This window comes from Zonotrichia leucophrys, chromosome 15, assembly GCF_028769735.1.
Source record: "Zonotrichia leucophrys gambelii isolate GWCS_2022_RI chromosome 15, RI_Zleu_2.0, whole genome shotgun sequence".
In the NCBI taxonomy this organism is placed as follows: domain Eukaryota; kingdom Metazoa; phylum Chordata; class Aves; order Passeriformes; family Passerellidae; genus Zonotrichia; species Zonotrichia leucophrys.
The window spans coordinates 845,364-861,577 of record NC_088185.1 but is presented as its reverse complement, the minus strand read 5'-3'; the positions used below and the strand labels follow the sequence as shown (position 1 = coordinate 861,577).

General features: G+C 46.6%; 1 protein-coding gene across 3 annotated transcripts in view; it reads left to right on the top strand.

The window, feature by feature from the left end:
• GLT1D1 (glycosyltransferase 1 domain containing 1) overlaps window positions 1–12,398 on the top strand; it is a 35,299-nt gene extending 22,901 nt beyond the window's left edge. For 2 of the 3 annotated variants that reach the window (XM_064726707.1, XM_064726706.1), the window contains exons 9-12: window positions 1,699–1,742; window positions 2,620–2,740; window positions 6,267–6,365; window positions 10,762–12,398. In XM_064726707.1, coding sequence (XP_064582777.1) covers window positions 1,699–1,742; window positions 2,620–2,740; window positions 6,267–6,365; window positions 10,762–10,908 — 411 coding nt within the window. In that variant the 3' untranslated portion in view covers window positions 10,909–12,398. The remainder of the gene's footprint in view (window positions 1–1,698; window positions 1,743–2,619; window positions 2,741–6,266; window positions 6,366–10,761) is intronic. The other variant, XR_010442118.1, reaches the window with a different exon arrangement.
• Window positions 12,399–16,214: the final 3,816 nt, after the last annotated feature.

The window sequence follows — 16,214 nt, the reverse complement described above, 5'->3', positions numbered from 1 at the left end:
CTGAGGGTTTTATACATCCCCATCTCCCAATAATCTCAAAGTTCTGCCTCTGTCCTGATTCTTCTGCTCTGTGTGCCGCCTGTGGAACTTTGTGCTGAAGTTGCACAAGTAATTGCAGGGTTTTTGAGAGGGAAATCAGTGTTCTCCACATAGATCCTGCAGCACAGGGCTGGAAGAGGCAGCCTGCAGCCCTGGTCCAAGCAGGGAGAAGCTCTGAGGAGGCAGCTGTGCCATGTGAAACAAACTCTCTGCTGCTTGGAGGGGACTAAAAGCCTCCCTGGCTCATCTGGGTAATGTGCTCCCTCTGCATCATCTCATCTCTGATTCATCTCCACACGAGCCTGAAAACTTGCAGGAATTCACTTTATAAAAAACAAATAGACACTCAGTAGGCAAATAAGAACAATTTCTCTATTTTCTCATTCAGCTTTATTCTTTGCAAATATGGGGACAGAGGATTTTATTGTTAAAAGCTGTTTTTACGTTTTTGTTTTATCTGGGCTTTTTTCCACGCTAATACACAAAATGACGTGGAAGTGAACTGGTGTGGAAGGCAAATCTAGAGCAGGTGTAATGAAGCTGAGCTGCAGAGTCAAAAGATGCACTTCCTGCCTCCAGTGAGGATTTTATAAACATTTCAGTCGTCTTTCTAAATCTGCTTCACTTTTTCACAAGCTAATGTCTTTACAGGCCAGAAATAGCCCAGTGGCAGTGCACAGGCTGGATCAAGGGCTGAACCTCCTTAAAACACTTTAGAGCATATTTCTCTCATGGAACTAAAATATTTCTAAAGGAAAAAATGCATCTCAGCTCTATTGGTATTTAGCTGTACTCTTCTTATTCAGGTTGCTTCTCAAACCAAAAAATCTTAAGAAAATCAGTGCCACCATCTATGAAGCATGTAATTTTTGCTGTGAATATAAAAGCCCATCCAGTAAGAGTATATTAATTAAGAAGAGAAAGAACAAAGGCCCCCACTCTATTTTCTGCTTTACCTCCATGAGATGATCTGTTTGCTGCCATAAGATTGTATTCTGTTCCCTGGATTTTCTGTGCCTGATTGTCTCAGGTGGTGCAGTCGAGGTAATGTTGCAGGATTGGGGTCTGTGTTATGTAAAACTTTCACCATTTGTCTCCATTCCAGCTTTCCTTTTGTTCATTCCTATAATGAAATCTGGAGCAGCAGCTAATTTTCAGCAGCTCCGTATTCCAAGAATAGGAGCTTATGAAACTTCAAAAAAAAGTTAAGGCCACAAAACTTTAAAGTTTTGTTTAAAGCATTCAGCTTCCTCTCAGAGCTCCTTTTGGGTTTTTTGCTCATGACTGTTTGTTATTTACTAGGGTTAGAATTTTGTGTTTATTATTTACTGGGGATTAGAATTTTGTGTTTGTTAGGTTTCCATCAAGTGTTTCTGCCAGAGCATGTGAGCAGCATCCCTGTGAGTGTCCCAGCTGCAGCCAGGCTGCCTCCTGAGCCCCTGGGGCCCATTTGTACTCAGTGAGCACAGGGACAGTCCCTGGGCACACACAGGAGGTGTCACACCAGGCCTTGACACAACTGAGGAACACATCTGTGGGATCATTTAAAGCTCAGCATTTAAAGTATTTTAGATAAAAATGTGCTGAACTTTGTTTATTTCTCTGGGTGTTTCAAACATGAGCTGCAGTGCCGCTGACTCTGTGTGTGCTCCTGCCCAGGTTGATCCACTGTTTACCAGTGAAGTTGAGGAGAGAGTTAAAAGGTAAGGAGTTCATGTTAAAGCTGCTCTGTGCTGAAGGCAGGCAGCTGGTGCCCCTTTTTAATCCTGTAAATACAAATGGGTGTCCTTGCACAGGTAAATACCAATGGATGTCCAAAATATAAATGGGTGTCCCTGCACAGGTAAATACCAATGGGTGTAAATACCAATGGGTGTCCATACACATGTAAATACAAATGGGTGTAAATACAAATGGATGTTCATGCAGATATAAATATAAATGGGTGTCCCTGCACAGGTAAATACCAATGGGTGTCCCTGCACAGGTAAATACCAATGGGTGTAAATACCAATGGGTGTCCATGCAGATTTAATATAAATGGGTGTCCCTGCACAGGTAAATACCAATGGGTGTCCCTGCACAGGTAAATACCAATGGGTGTAAATACCAATGGGTGTCCATGCACAGGTAAATACCAGAGGATGTCCATGCACATGTAAAAATGGGTGTCCATGCACATGTAAAAATCAATGGGTGTCCATGCACATATAAATACAAATGGAAGTCCATGCACAGCTCTGTAGGACTGACAAGGCTGTCAGGATCCTTTGGCATGGAACCATCTCAGACCAGGAATTCCAGACATTTAAAGTTTTAGAATAAGCAGTATGCTGATGTTTTGGGTTAACTCACATCGGATTGGCTCTGATTTAGATTTGTACTGACAGGACCATGGGAGGGTTTGGGTTGGCTGCAGGAGGATCCCCCAGTCCAAGCTGGGCTCGGGCAGGGCTGGGGGTCCCGGTGGCCCCGGGCAGGCTGTGCCAGCGCCCCCCGCCCACGGGGGGGTTCCAGCAGCCCAGTCCCTGCAGCTGTCCGTCTGTCTGTCCTGCAGCTGTCCGTCTGTCTGTCCCGCAGGGCCCCCGGGGTGCGCGTGCTGCAGGAGCTGCCCCAGCCCGAGCTGCACGCTGCCCTGCGCTGCTGCCTGGCCCTGGTGAACAGCTCCAGCTCCGAGGGCATGTCTGCTGCCATCCTGGAGGTGAGGCACCTGCTGGGGCTGCTCTGAGAGCTTCACCCTCAGTCACACCCTCCTCTGTCGCTGGCAATGGCTGTCAGTGCTTCATGGACGCATTCCAGAGCTAGGGAGGCAAAACTAAAACATTGCTTTTTTCAAGTGTTAGCAATTAAGGTTTTCTTCCCTTGAACTGATAGTTTGTTATGTTTTCTCTATTTATTTTTAAAGGATAGAACGTAATTTTATCAATCCTCTAAATTAACAATGCAGACCTGAGATGCAGAAATCACTCTGATTTCCTGGGGTTGTCACTGGGCTTGATTCAACACCCACTTCCTTATAATGCTGCTAGAATGGACTTTCATTTATTTTTACATCCCTTCAAAAAGCAATCTAAGAGCTGTATTTGGTTATTTAATTCTGAAATGATTAATGAATGAATGACACGCTCAGTTAATCCTTTTGCCATCAGTATTGAAAATTAATAACCAGTTTTATTTCATACCTGTCAAAGTAGGGCACTGCTTAGTATCAAGTGCTTTCTCAGGAAAAAATAACTGTACTTGAAGTGAAGTTCTTTGGGCAAATGCCTTTCATTATTCCATTTGTTTGGTGGGTGCTGAATGTTGGTTCATCATGAGCACAGAAATTATCACACCATTTGTATGTGGTTATGCAATATAAATGAGCCTCCCATTTCTGTTTGTAATGAGTTGCATTTCCAGCATTTCCACTCATCTGAGAGTCCTCATGAGTAAGAACCAAGGGAGCATCACAGGAATGAGGCAGGGCAGGTGCTGGTGGGACAGGACAAGTGCATTTCCATCCCAGATGCCAAGCTCAGAGGTGCATTTCCATCCCAGATGCCAAGCTCAGAGGTGCATTTCCATCCCAAAATGCTCAGAGGTGCATTTCCATCCCAGATGCCAAGCTCAGAGGTGCAGCTGCCCCTGCACCAGCCCAGCTCTGTGCAGCAGTTCCAGGCTGTGACATTTCCAAAGCTGGGCTGTGTCAGGCCAGGCAGCCTGGGGTGGCTGGGCTGAGCTGCAGAAGTTCAGTGAAGTTCAGTCTCTGTCACCTCACCTGCTCCATGCTCCCCTCAGGGCTGCTCACAGAACACTTGACCAAAAACCAACCTGGTTTATTTTATTTATTTATTTCCCCAGAGTGCCAGGGGTGGGAGGCAGGAGCCAGGCAAACCAGAAGGGCTCTGAGCAGTGGCTGTGAGCTCAGTCTGGTACAAAGTGTGCAGGCTCAGAGCTGACAGGACATTGGGGCAGATTCCAGAGGGTTTGGGATTTCTGTGTTTGTTCAGTGGGATCTGAGCCGTGCTGATAAAACCCTGCTGGAACACCTCCCTCACCCAGAAATGGCAGCCCAGGACACTGAAGTTCTTCCCTGGGAGGGCCAGCAGCAGGAAGGGCCATCTGCTGACAGCTTGTTGGATAAAAGGGCAGAAAACTCTGCATAAAACTCTTCTGCTCCTAGGCTGGAGAAAACAGGCTGGAGTTTGGAAATGCAACTCTCATTGTCCTCAAAGTTCAACATTTAGCAAGGTCATGAATGCGTAAACAGTATTTCAGAGTGAGATAAATATATAATAGATAAATGAGATAAATGTATAATCCCATCCAGTTCCACCTGCCTGGAGGTTTGGAGAGCCAGGAGCCGTCACTAATGACTCTGTCAGCTGGGTCTGAGATCTGAGATCTGACTGGAACTGATCTGTTTGTGTTTGGCATTTGAAGGGGGAAAACAAAGCATTAGAGCAGGCATTAAAAATGCATCTGTTCCTCTGAGAGCCCGGGAGCTGGGCACGTTCCTGGCCATGGATGGTGGCAAAGGCTCCACTGCTGAGAGGTTCCCGAGTTCCCTCTGCTTCTGCCAACAGCAGGAACAACTCCAGCACCGTTGCACTGGAGCCCTTTCTTGTGCTCTCAGGAATGCTCCAGCTGCTGGAGAAATCATTGCATTCTCATGCTTTTACCAAAAAGAAGCCAATTTGAAATTGAAGAAAAGGAGGCTGGACAGACTCTGCTGTGCTGTGAGGGCAATCCACTCTTGGCCAACATGTGCAGCACCAGCAGGGTGCAATAACAGCCAGAGCAGGTTATAAACCACCAAAGATGAAGGAATATTGTAAAGCAGTAAAATTGGAGAGCCAACAAGAAGATGCATGGGCTAGAAGGAAGGAAATGAGGGACAGTGCAAAGACAGAGTGCTGAATAAACCCTGCCTTTGCTCTATCAGCCCTTGTTGCTGGCTAGAGATGTTACAGGGGAATGTCCCCAGCTTCAATTTACACCCTGCATCCTCCTGCAGGAGCAGCTAAACACATTTGCACTCAAAATAATGGAACAAAACAGATGGCCAGTGGACTGAAATGTTGTTTGATGCTATTATTCCTGGGAGCTAGGTCAGTAAATTATGCATCTTTTCAACAATGCAAATGGTTCTTTTTACTGCTTGGAAATAGTCTAAGTATCTAAATTAAATTTGAAGCCACTTCTTGCAGTAATTATTTACAGCCCCGTCCATTTGGTTAAGGCCAGTGGCATAAAGGCAGCCCTGCATCTGAAGTCTTTGGCCATCTGTCCTGCCTTTAGTGGCTGTAATTCACTGGTACCTGTGCATTTGGGGAGCTCAAGATTTTCTTGTGTGGCAGTTCCTGCCCTCCAAGTCTGAGCAGAACAAATGTCTTTCCCTTTAGAGTTTGGAAATGGCAGAAAATTAAATATTGGTGCTTGACTTCAATCAGTCACCATCTCTGCAGCTTCATTACTGTGTCTGAGTGACCCCAGAAATTCTGGCAGTTTCTGATACCAAGTGTAGAACAGGTTTGATCATTAAGGGCTGTTATTTTTAGCTCTTACTGCTGCAAAGCAGATGTTTGTGCCAGGGTATGGAAATGCTATGGTCAGACTAGTACACCTGCAGTGGTGATTTTAACAGTGATTTCTTGGGGATTTTAAATTATTAAAATATGTTGCTAAGTCCCAGCAGTCCCTTCCTGTACCTTATCAGCCTGGCTGTTTGTCTCTTCAGTTTTGTCCAAACTATAAAAAATCCTGGTTTTCTCCTTGGAGTTTTGTTTCCTTGCTGTGTGGACTGAAGCAAAATTGCTCCTCATGCAGGAGTGTAATGACAGCAATTAAAACTGCATTGACTCTGAGTGACAGGGAATCAGTATGAAACACATTGAAGATCTGGGGGAGGGAATTTCTTCCCCATCTGACACTGTGATAATTGCACAAAATGAATATTTCTGCTTTTACATCAGTGCATCTCCAGGCTGCCCAATCCATCAATAGTGATCAGATCCAGAGCAGCAGAGCTGAGGGCCAGGCTTTGCACACCTCAGAGCTGGGTTCTGTCTGGGTTCTGTGCCTTGGCAGGGCTCTCTGGGGAAGGGTGTTTGTAAATTAAAAATCTGGAGTGGTGGGAAAGAGGTTTGGGTTGTTGTTTGTGCTTCTCTTGTTAAAATTGTCATTGTTAGCACCTCAAAATCCACAAATCCTTACAAACTGTTTCCTTTTCTGTATTCCTGCAGGCAATGGATTTAGAAGTTCCAGTGCTGGCCAGGAACATTCCCGGGAATGCAGCAATAATAAAGCACAAGGAAACGGGGCTGCTGTTTTCCACTCCCCAGGTGAGAGCAGCACAGGTTTGGGTTCATTTCCATGCCAGCCTGTCTGTGGTCACCGGTGATCGCTGCAGTTTGCTCACTCTGCAGTTCAGGGAGCCCGGACTAGGTGTCAGCCTTGGGAAGCTTTCTGAGCTGCTCTGGCTTCGAGTTCCAAACCCTGCAGGAGATGCTGAGCCTGTGCCAGACTCCCCTTCAGGAGGATCTGCAGCAGAACTCGTGTCAGACACCAGGAGAATGAGCTGGAGCTGCAGATGACACATTTTCTGTAATTTCTAGCAGGCACTGTTAATGTAAAGTATTTTTAGAGGCAAGATATTGCTCAGTCAGAGAAATTAATGATAAAATTAAGCCAAGTGTTAGGATGAAGTCTCAGGGAAGTTGAGTAAGAGTGGGAAGAGAGGGAACACTACCCATTTTTAAATGCTGGAAGTTTTCATTCCAGCATATTTTCCTGCATTAGGGCTCTGCTGTTACATATTCATGTATGCCATGGAAAATGACTCCCAGAAAAAGATTCCCTCAGAGTTTTATCCAACTCAAGATTAAAAAAACATACTAGAATTCACTATTTGATAATTTTGCAAAGTAGAGAATGTACCTTATTTATTTACTTTGTGGACTGCGTGATTAATGCATCCTATTAAGTTGTGTTTCTGGAAGGTGAATCCCCTTGGTTGGTTTTGAAGATTTTATTAGAAAATCTCTTCCAATTCAAGTATGGTTCTATAAGCACTGCTCATTTTCAGCTGTTTCTGATCTGAGGAGGGGAAGCTTTGCAATACCTGGGGTAGGAGCATTTGTGCCTGCTGTCTTTTGGAAGCCAAATTAGAGGGATATTAATTGGCCATTATGCAGTGAGAATTGTTGTAAATGGTGAGTGCTGCTGGCTTTTCTGCTGGAAGTGAGCTTCTGTGGCTTCCAGGAACATAGGAAATGTCTCATTTTGTTCCTGACACTCCATCATTTTTGCACATCACTGTGCACATCACTGAAATCATGGGCTGATCCTGCTGCTGCTTGGATTTGCAAGTTTATGGAATATTTGACACTGAGTTAATGGGACCTGAAGTAAAAAAAGTAAGAGATAAGAACGGGGCAATAAATAATGCAAAACTGTGTTAAAAGGGAAGGCACAAGAAGTTATTCAGCAGGCTGGGTTTCAGAATTACAGCTCCCATGTCTGGGAGAGCTCACAGAAGGACCTAAATAAAGAGAAGGAGGCAAATAAACCTCCAAGGTACTAAGAAGGGACAGAAAGGACCTGGGCAGCCCCTGTGAGGGTTTGGAGGGCTGGGAGCAGCAGCTCTGCTGTGCCATGGAGCTTTCCTGTGCCATGGAGCTCTCCTGTGCCACCCAGAGCTCTCCTGTGCCCCCCAGAGCTTTCCTGTGCCACCCAGAGCTTTCCTGTGCCACCCAGAGCTCTCCTGTGCCCCCCAGAGCTCTCCTGTGCCACCCAGAGCTCTCCTGTGCCAGCTGTGGCAGTGCCAGCTCTCAGTTCCAGCCCTGGGGCAGCACACAGGGCCCCACCTGCCCCCAGGTACCTGTGGCACTGCCTGCACACCTGCCCTCTGCCTCCCTGGGGATCTCCTTCTTCTGCCTGCTCAAGCTGCTCTGAACTGCTTTAATTGCAGACTTACTTCCATGATATAAATAATATATTAACCATGCATCCTATTTTCATTATGTGTGAGCTGTGGCACCAGCACAGCTCTGGTGGTAATTGAGGAATTCTTCACCCTGTTTTACTCAGTGCACTCATTTCCAGCTTTATCTCCTGTGTACCTGTGTTTCTGTGTCTCTGCAAAATATCAGACAGGATTTATTTGATGAGACACAGAGGAGTTGACATTTTCTTTAGGGATGATTGGTCAATTTGCCAGGAGAAAGCTGCATTATGGATGTTGCTGTGTTTGCGTGGAGCTGCCCATGGAAAGGGCATTGTGAGAGTTTCTGCAGGGACAGGAGAGGATTTGCTCCCATTTCTCTGGGTTGTGGTCACAGCTGAGCCTCAGCCCTTCACTGTGCTCTGCTCCACCTGCACATTCATTGTCCCCACTCCTGGGAGGGAATAAGGGTTTGTGGAAGCATGGATGGCCCCAGGCAGCAAGCTGGGATAGAGATCACCTCCTTCCCTTGGGCTGCTCAAGCCATGCCCTTAGCCCTATTGCTGAAAGCCATTTGTGCATTTGACCCTTTTCACCAAAACTGAAGCTACAACAAAATATGGGAGTGCACAAATATTTGTGCAAATATCCCAGATGGAGCAGAGCAGCTGCTGCAGGTGTGTTACCTCCCTGGAATCAGTTCATGTGTCACAGGCTGATGGAAAGGCAGAATGCAATGCTGCATTTCCTGCAGGGCTCAGAGCTGTGCATGTCTGCATGCTGCAAATCCAGGCTCAGACCCACAGCTGGAATTCAATCACTTGTGGGCAGGGGGGACACCTGAGCTCCCTGAACTCAGCACCCACACTGACACAGGCCAGGCCCTGCTCCAGGGTGACACCCAATAAATCCCAGTGAGTGTCCCACTGCTTCCAGGGGATTGCAGTGACTGTGGGCTCTCACTGCAGGGGGAGGAGGAGGAGGATAAAGCTGAGATGTCCTTACTTGCCACCTCCTGGGATTTTTCCATTTGCTTCTTCTCTCTCCTGCATTTTCTCAAATTTAAGGCTTTGGACTCAGTTTGGCATTTTTTCCTGAAATTATCCTCAGCCCTGAGTATTGTAACTGTGAATAAGGATCTCATTTCTTCTATCATTTACATGTTTCCAAGTTTTTGTCCTCCATATCCACAATTTAAAAGAATGCTAATAGGACTACCTGTCAAGAAATGTTACATTGCTGCTTCTGCTCTTAGGTAATTTACATAAATTACTTTAAAACATTACTTTAAATAAAATCCTCCACAGGAGCATAAAATTAAAGTTGGGGATGTGGTTCAGTGGGAACAGTATTTATCACTGTGACTTTCCAGGCAAGTGGATGAAGGCAGCAGAGGTCAGGTGAGACTTCCCCACCTTCTGTGGTGTCTGTGGGGCTGGGTGAGCCCTGGCAGACACAGAATCCCCCAGGGAAGGGCTGAGATCCCAGTTAGACCAGTCAGGCGGGTGGGCACAGCTCCCCAGAGCCCAGCTCATAACCAGCACTGCCCTGGTGTACAGTGAGAGCTCACTGCTCACCTGTGTCAGGAAAATCTCCTCATTGTACCTGGGTACAAGCCCCAGCACAGCAGGGCTCTGTGGCTCTGGGTGTTGAATTTTCCTGCTGCTCTGTCCTGGCAGGCAGAGCCCAAGCAGGGATCATCCCCTGCTCAGAGATTTCCCCATCAGTCGCATTGCATTGTGCATTGTGCACTGCAGCTGCGAATTCACCCAAAAATCCAGAGTTTAACCATAGCTGTGCAGGTATTTGGGCACTCTGTGTGCTTGGCTGTTCAAGGACAGCTGTGCAGGTATTTAGATATTTGTGTGCTTGGCTGTTCAAGGACAGCTGTGGCCCTAACCTGATGCTGATGAACTCTGCTCCTGGCTGGGCTATCTCCCTGCACAGCTGGCATTATTTATGTGTAAATCATGGGTCCTCTGTGTCCCCCTGTCCCCATGCTCTGATCCTCACTGTGTGCTAACACATTATCCCAATCTCCCTGTGCCACCAGAGCTGCTTTCTGAGCTGAACCCAGCCCTGCTCTGCACACATCTGAGCACATTTGCAATCAAGCTGAAGCTGTCTCTTGATGGAAAATTGGAGCAGCTGCTCAGAACAGATTAGTTCAGACATCAGATCTCCTTTCAGGTGTTTGAAGTTCACAATTTCTCTTGCCTGGGAGTCAATGAGAGGCAGAGGAGCAGGCAGAGGACAGTTGTGAACTCTGAGCTCTCTGGGTATTTTGCCCAGTGAAGTTCAAGGGAATATTTGGGGTTTTTTGGTGTTTGTTGAGCTGACCCTGCTGTATCTGTACCTGCCCAGGTGCTGCATGCTGCTCCTTCCTTACACTGGGTTTGTGTTGGGACTTTTTAGCCTTACCATGCAATTCACTGAGGGTGCAGCACCAATGAGGTGAAAGTTTAGCTGAGCTGAGCTCAAACATCTGATGCCAGATTACAGAACAGGCAATTCATTTATAACCAGCCTGGCTTTCCAGCCATTGGGTAGGCAGACAATTTCTGTGTCATTAAATGTGAATTGTCTTTGATTTTAATGTCTTAGTTGGTGGGCTGTGTAAAATAAAATTATTATTTATTAGTCGTTGTTTATAAATAAAGTCTGGTACTTGACCTTGAGAAAGGACTCAGGACAGCTCCATACATTGCCTCACAGTTGGACAGTACCAGCTACTGCAGTAGCATTGGGACCTTTACAAAGAAATTTTAACTGATGCTTTTTTTCACCTTTTTTAGGAGTTTGTTGCGCTGTCCAAGAGTTTAATGAATGACCCCACTCTGGAAAAGGAAATTGTGACCAGGGCCAAAGAGTACGTGGAGCAGCATCACTCCTGGGAAGGGGAGAGGAAAACCTACCAGAGCCTTGTGCAGAGACTCCAGTGACCTGGCAGGGCCACAGAGCCCTTCAGTGATGGCATTGGGCTGGGGTTCCTTGGGTTCTTTCTAAAAACAGCCAGAAATTGTTCAATAGAGTAACAGCCCAGAGCAGAGCTGCTGCAGGGCCAGGCTGAGCCAGGGCAGCCCTGGGCAGTGCCAGGGCATTGCTGCTCTGATCCCTCCCTGGGCAGTGCCAGGGCATTGCTGCTCTGTGCCAGGGCAGTGCCAGGGCATTGCTGCTCTGATCCCTCCCTGGGCAGTGCCAGGGCATTGCTGCTCTGAGCCAGGGCAGTGCCAGGGCATTGCTGCTCTGAGCCAGGGCAGTGCCAGGGCATTGCTGCTCTGTGCCAGGGCAGCCCTGGGCAGTGCCAGGGCATTGCTGCTCTGTGCCAGGGCAGTGCCAGGGCATTGCTGCTCTGATCCCTCCCTGGGCAGTGCCAGGGCATTGCTGCTCTGATCCCAGGGCCCTCCTGGCACACAGGGTCGCAGGGAATGCTCTGCCCATGCTCCCTCCCACCCTGCAGCACTGCCAGCCCCTGCCCACAGCCAGGGGCACTCACACACCTGCTGCAGCCCAGGTGCACGAGCAGAGGATGAACTCTGGACAGCACAGCTCCTGCAGGCACCCCTGAGCAGCCCAGGGGTCAGAGCCAGCCTGGGCACAGGGATGGGCACAGGGGGCTCTGTGCTGAGCCCTGAGCCCCTCAGAGCAGCCCAGGGATCAGAGCCAGCCTGGGCACAGGGGGCTCTGTGCTGAGCCCCTCAGAGCAGCCCAGGGATCAGAGCCAGCCTGGGCACAGGGATGGGCACAGGGACGGGCACAGGGTGCTCCTGCAGCCCCCCAGAGCAGCCCAGCTCCCCTGAGCCTGCATTCTGCCCCTGGCACAGGGCAGGAGCTTGGCCCAGGTGCCAGAGCCGTGCCAGAGCTGCTTGGTTACATAAACTACCTCTTGCTTTGCCAGTTCCTTTGGTACCTCTGTGATTTGCTTATTTATTGAAAGATTTATGAGACCTGTACAAAGGGATGGGGTTGGAGGTATTTGCTGTGTGTTTTGGCACTGTTTGTTCTTATTTGTGGCTTTTCAGGATGTATTTATTCCAATACAATGCAGCAGCCTTGTCTGAAAGTGAGACTGAGCTCTGCCCAAAGCCCACACTGCTCATCCCTGCCAGCCCAGGGACCATGGACACACCTCTGAGTCTGTAATTGTTCATCAAAGGACTTGCAGCTAGAGGAAAAAAACCAAAAAACAGCAACAACAACAAACAAACAAAAAGGAGGGGCATATTTGTAATTTCTGGTTCTTGGGAACCTGTTTGCTTTGTAGGTCTCGAGCCTGCCCCAAGGAGAGCCTGTGAAATGCTTTCTGTTGATCCAGTGGCTGTTGTGTCAGACTTTCCTCTGTAATAATGAAGTTCACAGTGTGTTTTAAGCTTTCCTCTCTATTTTTGATGTTTTGCAAGGTTCTGGTACAGTAAACAAGAAAGCAGTTTGAGTGCCGTGTATTGATTTCTCCCCAATTCCCTCCTTGTTTTGTGCTGGGGCTGCTCAGCCCTTCAGTAACACCCCAGGGCAAACAAACCGAGATTCAAACCCCAGGGCAAACAAACCCTGATTCAAACCCCAGGGCAAACAAACCCTGATTCAAGCCCCAGCCCTGCTGCACTCCCCCCAAGCACATTTATTTATCCCACCATCCCTGGAGTGCCCTGCTGGCTCCTGGCTCTGCACACACTGCAGGGGAACCCTGCAAGGTGCATTTCCAGCATCACACATGGCAGGGCACCTTTATGGGGAATAAAAAGGGACTTTTCCAACCACCCGAGCCAACCTCAGGGTGTCCTGTTCCTCACAGCCTCTCAGAGATCTCTGCCAGCTCATTTTGATGCCCTGCTTGACTGGCATTCCTCCTCCCCTTCCAATGGAATTGGTTACCTTCTGAGAAAAGCAGGTTTTTAAAAGCAAATAAACCAATCCACAGTGTGGGATAGAAGCCTGAGCACCGAGCTGATGTGATTAGTAATAGTAATGATCAGAAATCTTCTGCAGCCTGATACATTTATTACTGAGCACCAACTATAAATATATTGATCTGGAATTTGTGCTATTCCCAGCAAAACAAAATATGTTCAAGTGAGAAATTCTGCTACACCCTCGGAATGTAATTAACATATGATTTTTCAGGCTGTATTTAATCTCTAAATATGAGATCTGCATCTGGGGAGCAGCATGCTCATTTGCATGGGGGAGCAGTGGCAGGAGCACCAACAGGAAAATAAAGGAGGCAGCCCCAGCACTGCCCAGGCACATCCAGCCCAGCTCTGCTCTGCTCTCCCACCAAGCCTGGCCAGCAACTGCAGGAATTTCATCATAAATGCGCCCGGATTTATGGTTTGCATTTCACCCAGTCTCATGTTCCAGGCCTATAAATATTCAATGAGTCTTGTAAGTCCTTGTAAGGAAAATATGAGACCCATGCAAGCAGTTTTGGGTGTAATTATCTTTGCAGCAACTTCACTCAAATGATTTTATAGGTAAGAATAATCCTTTTGTTGTCCTGCAGCCCTAATTACAGTATTTATCTTCCCCTTCAAAGCCCCACTCCTACCCAGGCAGCTTTGAAGCAAAGCACACCTCGATGAGATGCAGCTCCAGCTCCAAAAATAGCATTTGTTCTGTTTGCAGGGAAAAACTCCATTGTGCACCCACCCCACGGCTGCTCCTGCATGCCAGGACCTTGGAATGTGCTGTTAATTAATGCCATGACATGCATTTTGTTTGCAGTTAGCTCTGCCATGGGATGCAGGGGCAGGACCTGTGCAGGGTCCCACAATGCTGCTCCCCGTTGGCACAGCCAGAACGGGGGCACAGACCCAGCCATGGCATTAGGATTTCATTAAATTACCCCAAAGCATGCACAGCCCAGCTGTCAGGGTCAGCTCCCACACCTCCCCGGCCAGCCTGCTCAGTGTGCCCACTTTGGGTGCTGACCATGGGTTCCCATTGCCAGAGCCCCAGAGCTCAGCCTGGCAACAGGCAGCTGCTCGAAGGGATGCTGTAATCATAGCAGGGCTTAAATGGCAAAGAAAAACGTTAAAATGTACATTGGGAGATTTAAAAGTATTTGTGCCTCTTCTGCAAATCATTTAGCATCAATTTAGCCCCAGTATCACCCAAATGTACCTTTAGGATTAATAAAGGCACCTCAGTGTTCATTTTCAATGTATTTTCTGCTGTCTCTTGGGCTCATAACTCCTTGTGCCCCTTTCTCCCCTCAGTCTTTTTAATCTGCAGGTCAGGAATCACTCCCCATGAAAATAAAGCAACAGTTTTGTCAAAGGCTTGTCAGAGGAGATGGGTGCTTCCATGTGGAATTCAGTCATTTAATGGCTCAGTGGGATCTGAGCGGTTTTTTTCATTAAGTTGTCCAAAGTAATTTCATCACTGCAGAATTTATTTCACTTCCACCCTCCCTTGCCTGCCTGGTCCCAGCCCAGTTCCTTTAATGTCTGAAACTCAAACCTTGTGTGAGAGCAGCTCCCTGCAGCCCTGTCCTGTCCCACAGCTCCTCAGGGCCTTTCATTCTGACACAGAGCCAAACCCTCACCACCTTCAGGGCCCCAACTGCATTGAGAGTTTTACACAAAGCAGAAATTATTAAAACGTATTAAAATGAAAATTCCCACCGTCACCAATATAGGAGCAAACTGTACTAAAAAACAGGAACCCTCATGTTTTAAGAAACAGTTAACATTTTTCAAATCATCTGCAATTTAATTCTCTCTAAATGAAGCATATTTTCATCCAGTAATTATTCCATGCCATTCCCGTGACATCTCTTTTAGGTAGCAAATATGGAGGGCACTTCAAATCTCACATCCTTTCCAAAAAATGCAGGCCAGCACTTTTGTCCAGTGGCTGGAAAAATGACTCTAGAAATTCATTTCCCCTAGAGCATTGCCATTAAGCTAATTTAAAACATGTGCTTGAAATTAAACAATACATTTTAATTAGACCAGCAGAGGACATCTGGGCACTGAGAAATCAAAGCTGTGGGCACCTGACCTGAGAGAGCATTCACCCCATGGGCACCCTTTAACCCTTCCTGCTCCTGAGCCTGGGCACCCCCTTTTATGACATTTTAATGTGCTTCTTACTCACAGTTCCTATTTCTGTGCACTTCAAATCTGCTTAAGAAAGTCCAGCCACAAGGATAACCTTGCCAGACAGAGGTCACTTATTTCATTTGTCTGATTCAGTCAGGTTTCATCACTCATTGAAACTAAATGCTCCTCTAGTGCTTCAGAAGTGAATCCCTGCCACTGAAATTCCCACTGTTATTTCAGAGCTCCAATTCAACCTGAGCCACACAGCAAAGCTCATGGCCTGAGGGTGGCCTTTGCATCCCTTACAGCTCCCAGCTGCTTCACAGCTTGGCTTTTATTTTTGCTTTTAAAAACGGGTTTAGGCAAGAATTCACCTGAAATCACTTTAAAAATTCCATCAATCCTGCTTGTCCCAGCCTTGGCAGCTTGCACTGCTCCCACTGCCCGACCCTCTGGGCTGGCTGGGCCAGGATTATTGCACAGGCTGCGCCTTTCCCTGCATCAGCTGCACCCTCCCGTGTGCTGGGGAGCCTTTAAAGGCAAATTGCAGCACAAGAGTTTCTGGGGAAGGTTGGGGAATCTGGCTGTACTACTGGGGAGGATTTGTGCAGCAGCTCTGCTTTAGAAAGTTAGAGAAAGTAAGTCAGATTATTCCTCATGGAATAAAACAATTTTAAAAATATGTAAAAAATATTATTTATATATATATATATATATATAACATATATATGTATTTATAAATATTTAAAATTATAAGATTTATATATAATACATTTACAAATATTAAATATTTATAATATACATAATATATTTTTTTTATATATTTCTATATAAATAGATATAATGTATAATATTATAGCTATTATATAATGTTTAATATTTATAAATATATTATATATAAATATTTTCTATTTATAAATATTTATATATATATATATGTTATATATATTATATATATAATAAATGATAATAAAACTTCGAGCCATTAAGGGCTGAGCAAGAGGAACATATTTGAAATAAAGCCTTGCTGCTTCATGTGCTGGGAGGGAGGAGAACAGAGAGGCCCTTGATGTAAATGCACTCTGACCTCCTCCAGGGACTGGGCACAACTGTGGGCTGCAATCCCAGTGCAGAGGATGCAGATTGACTCCCTAAGGTGACTCCCACTGGATGCAGCTGCACGAGCAGAAGGGTTTCTGCACGTT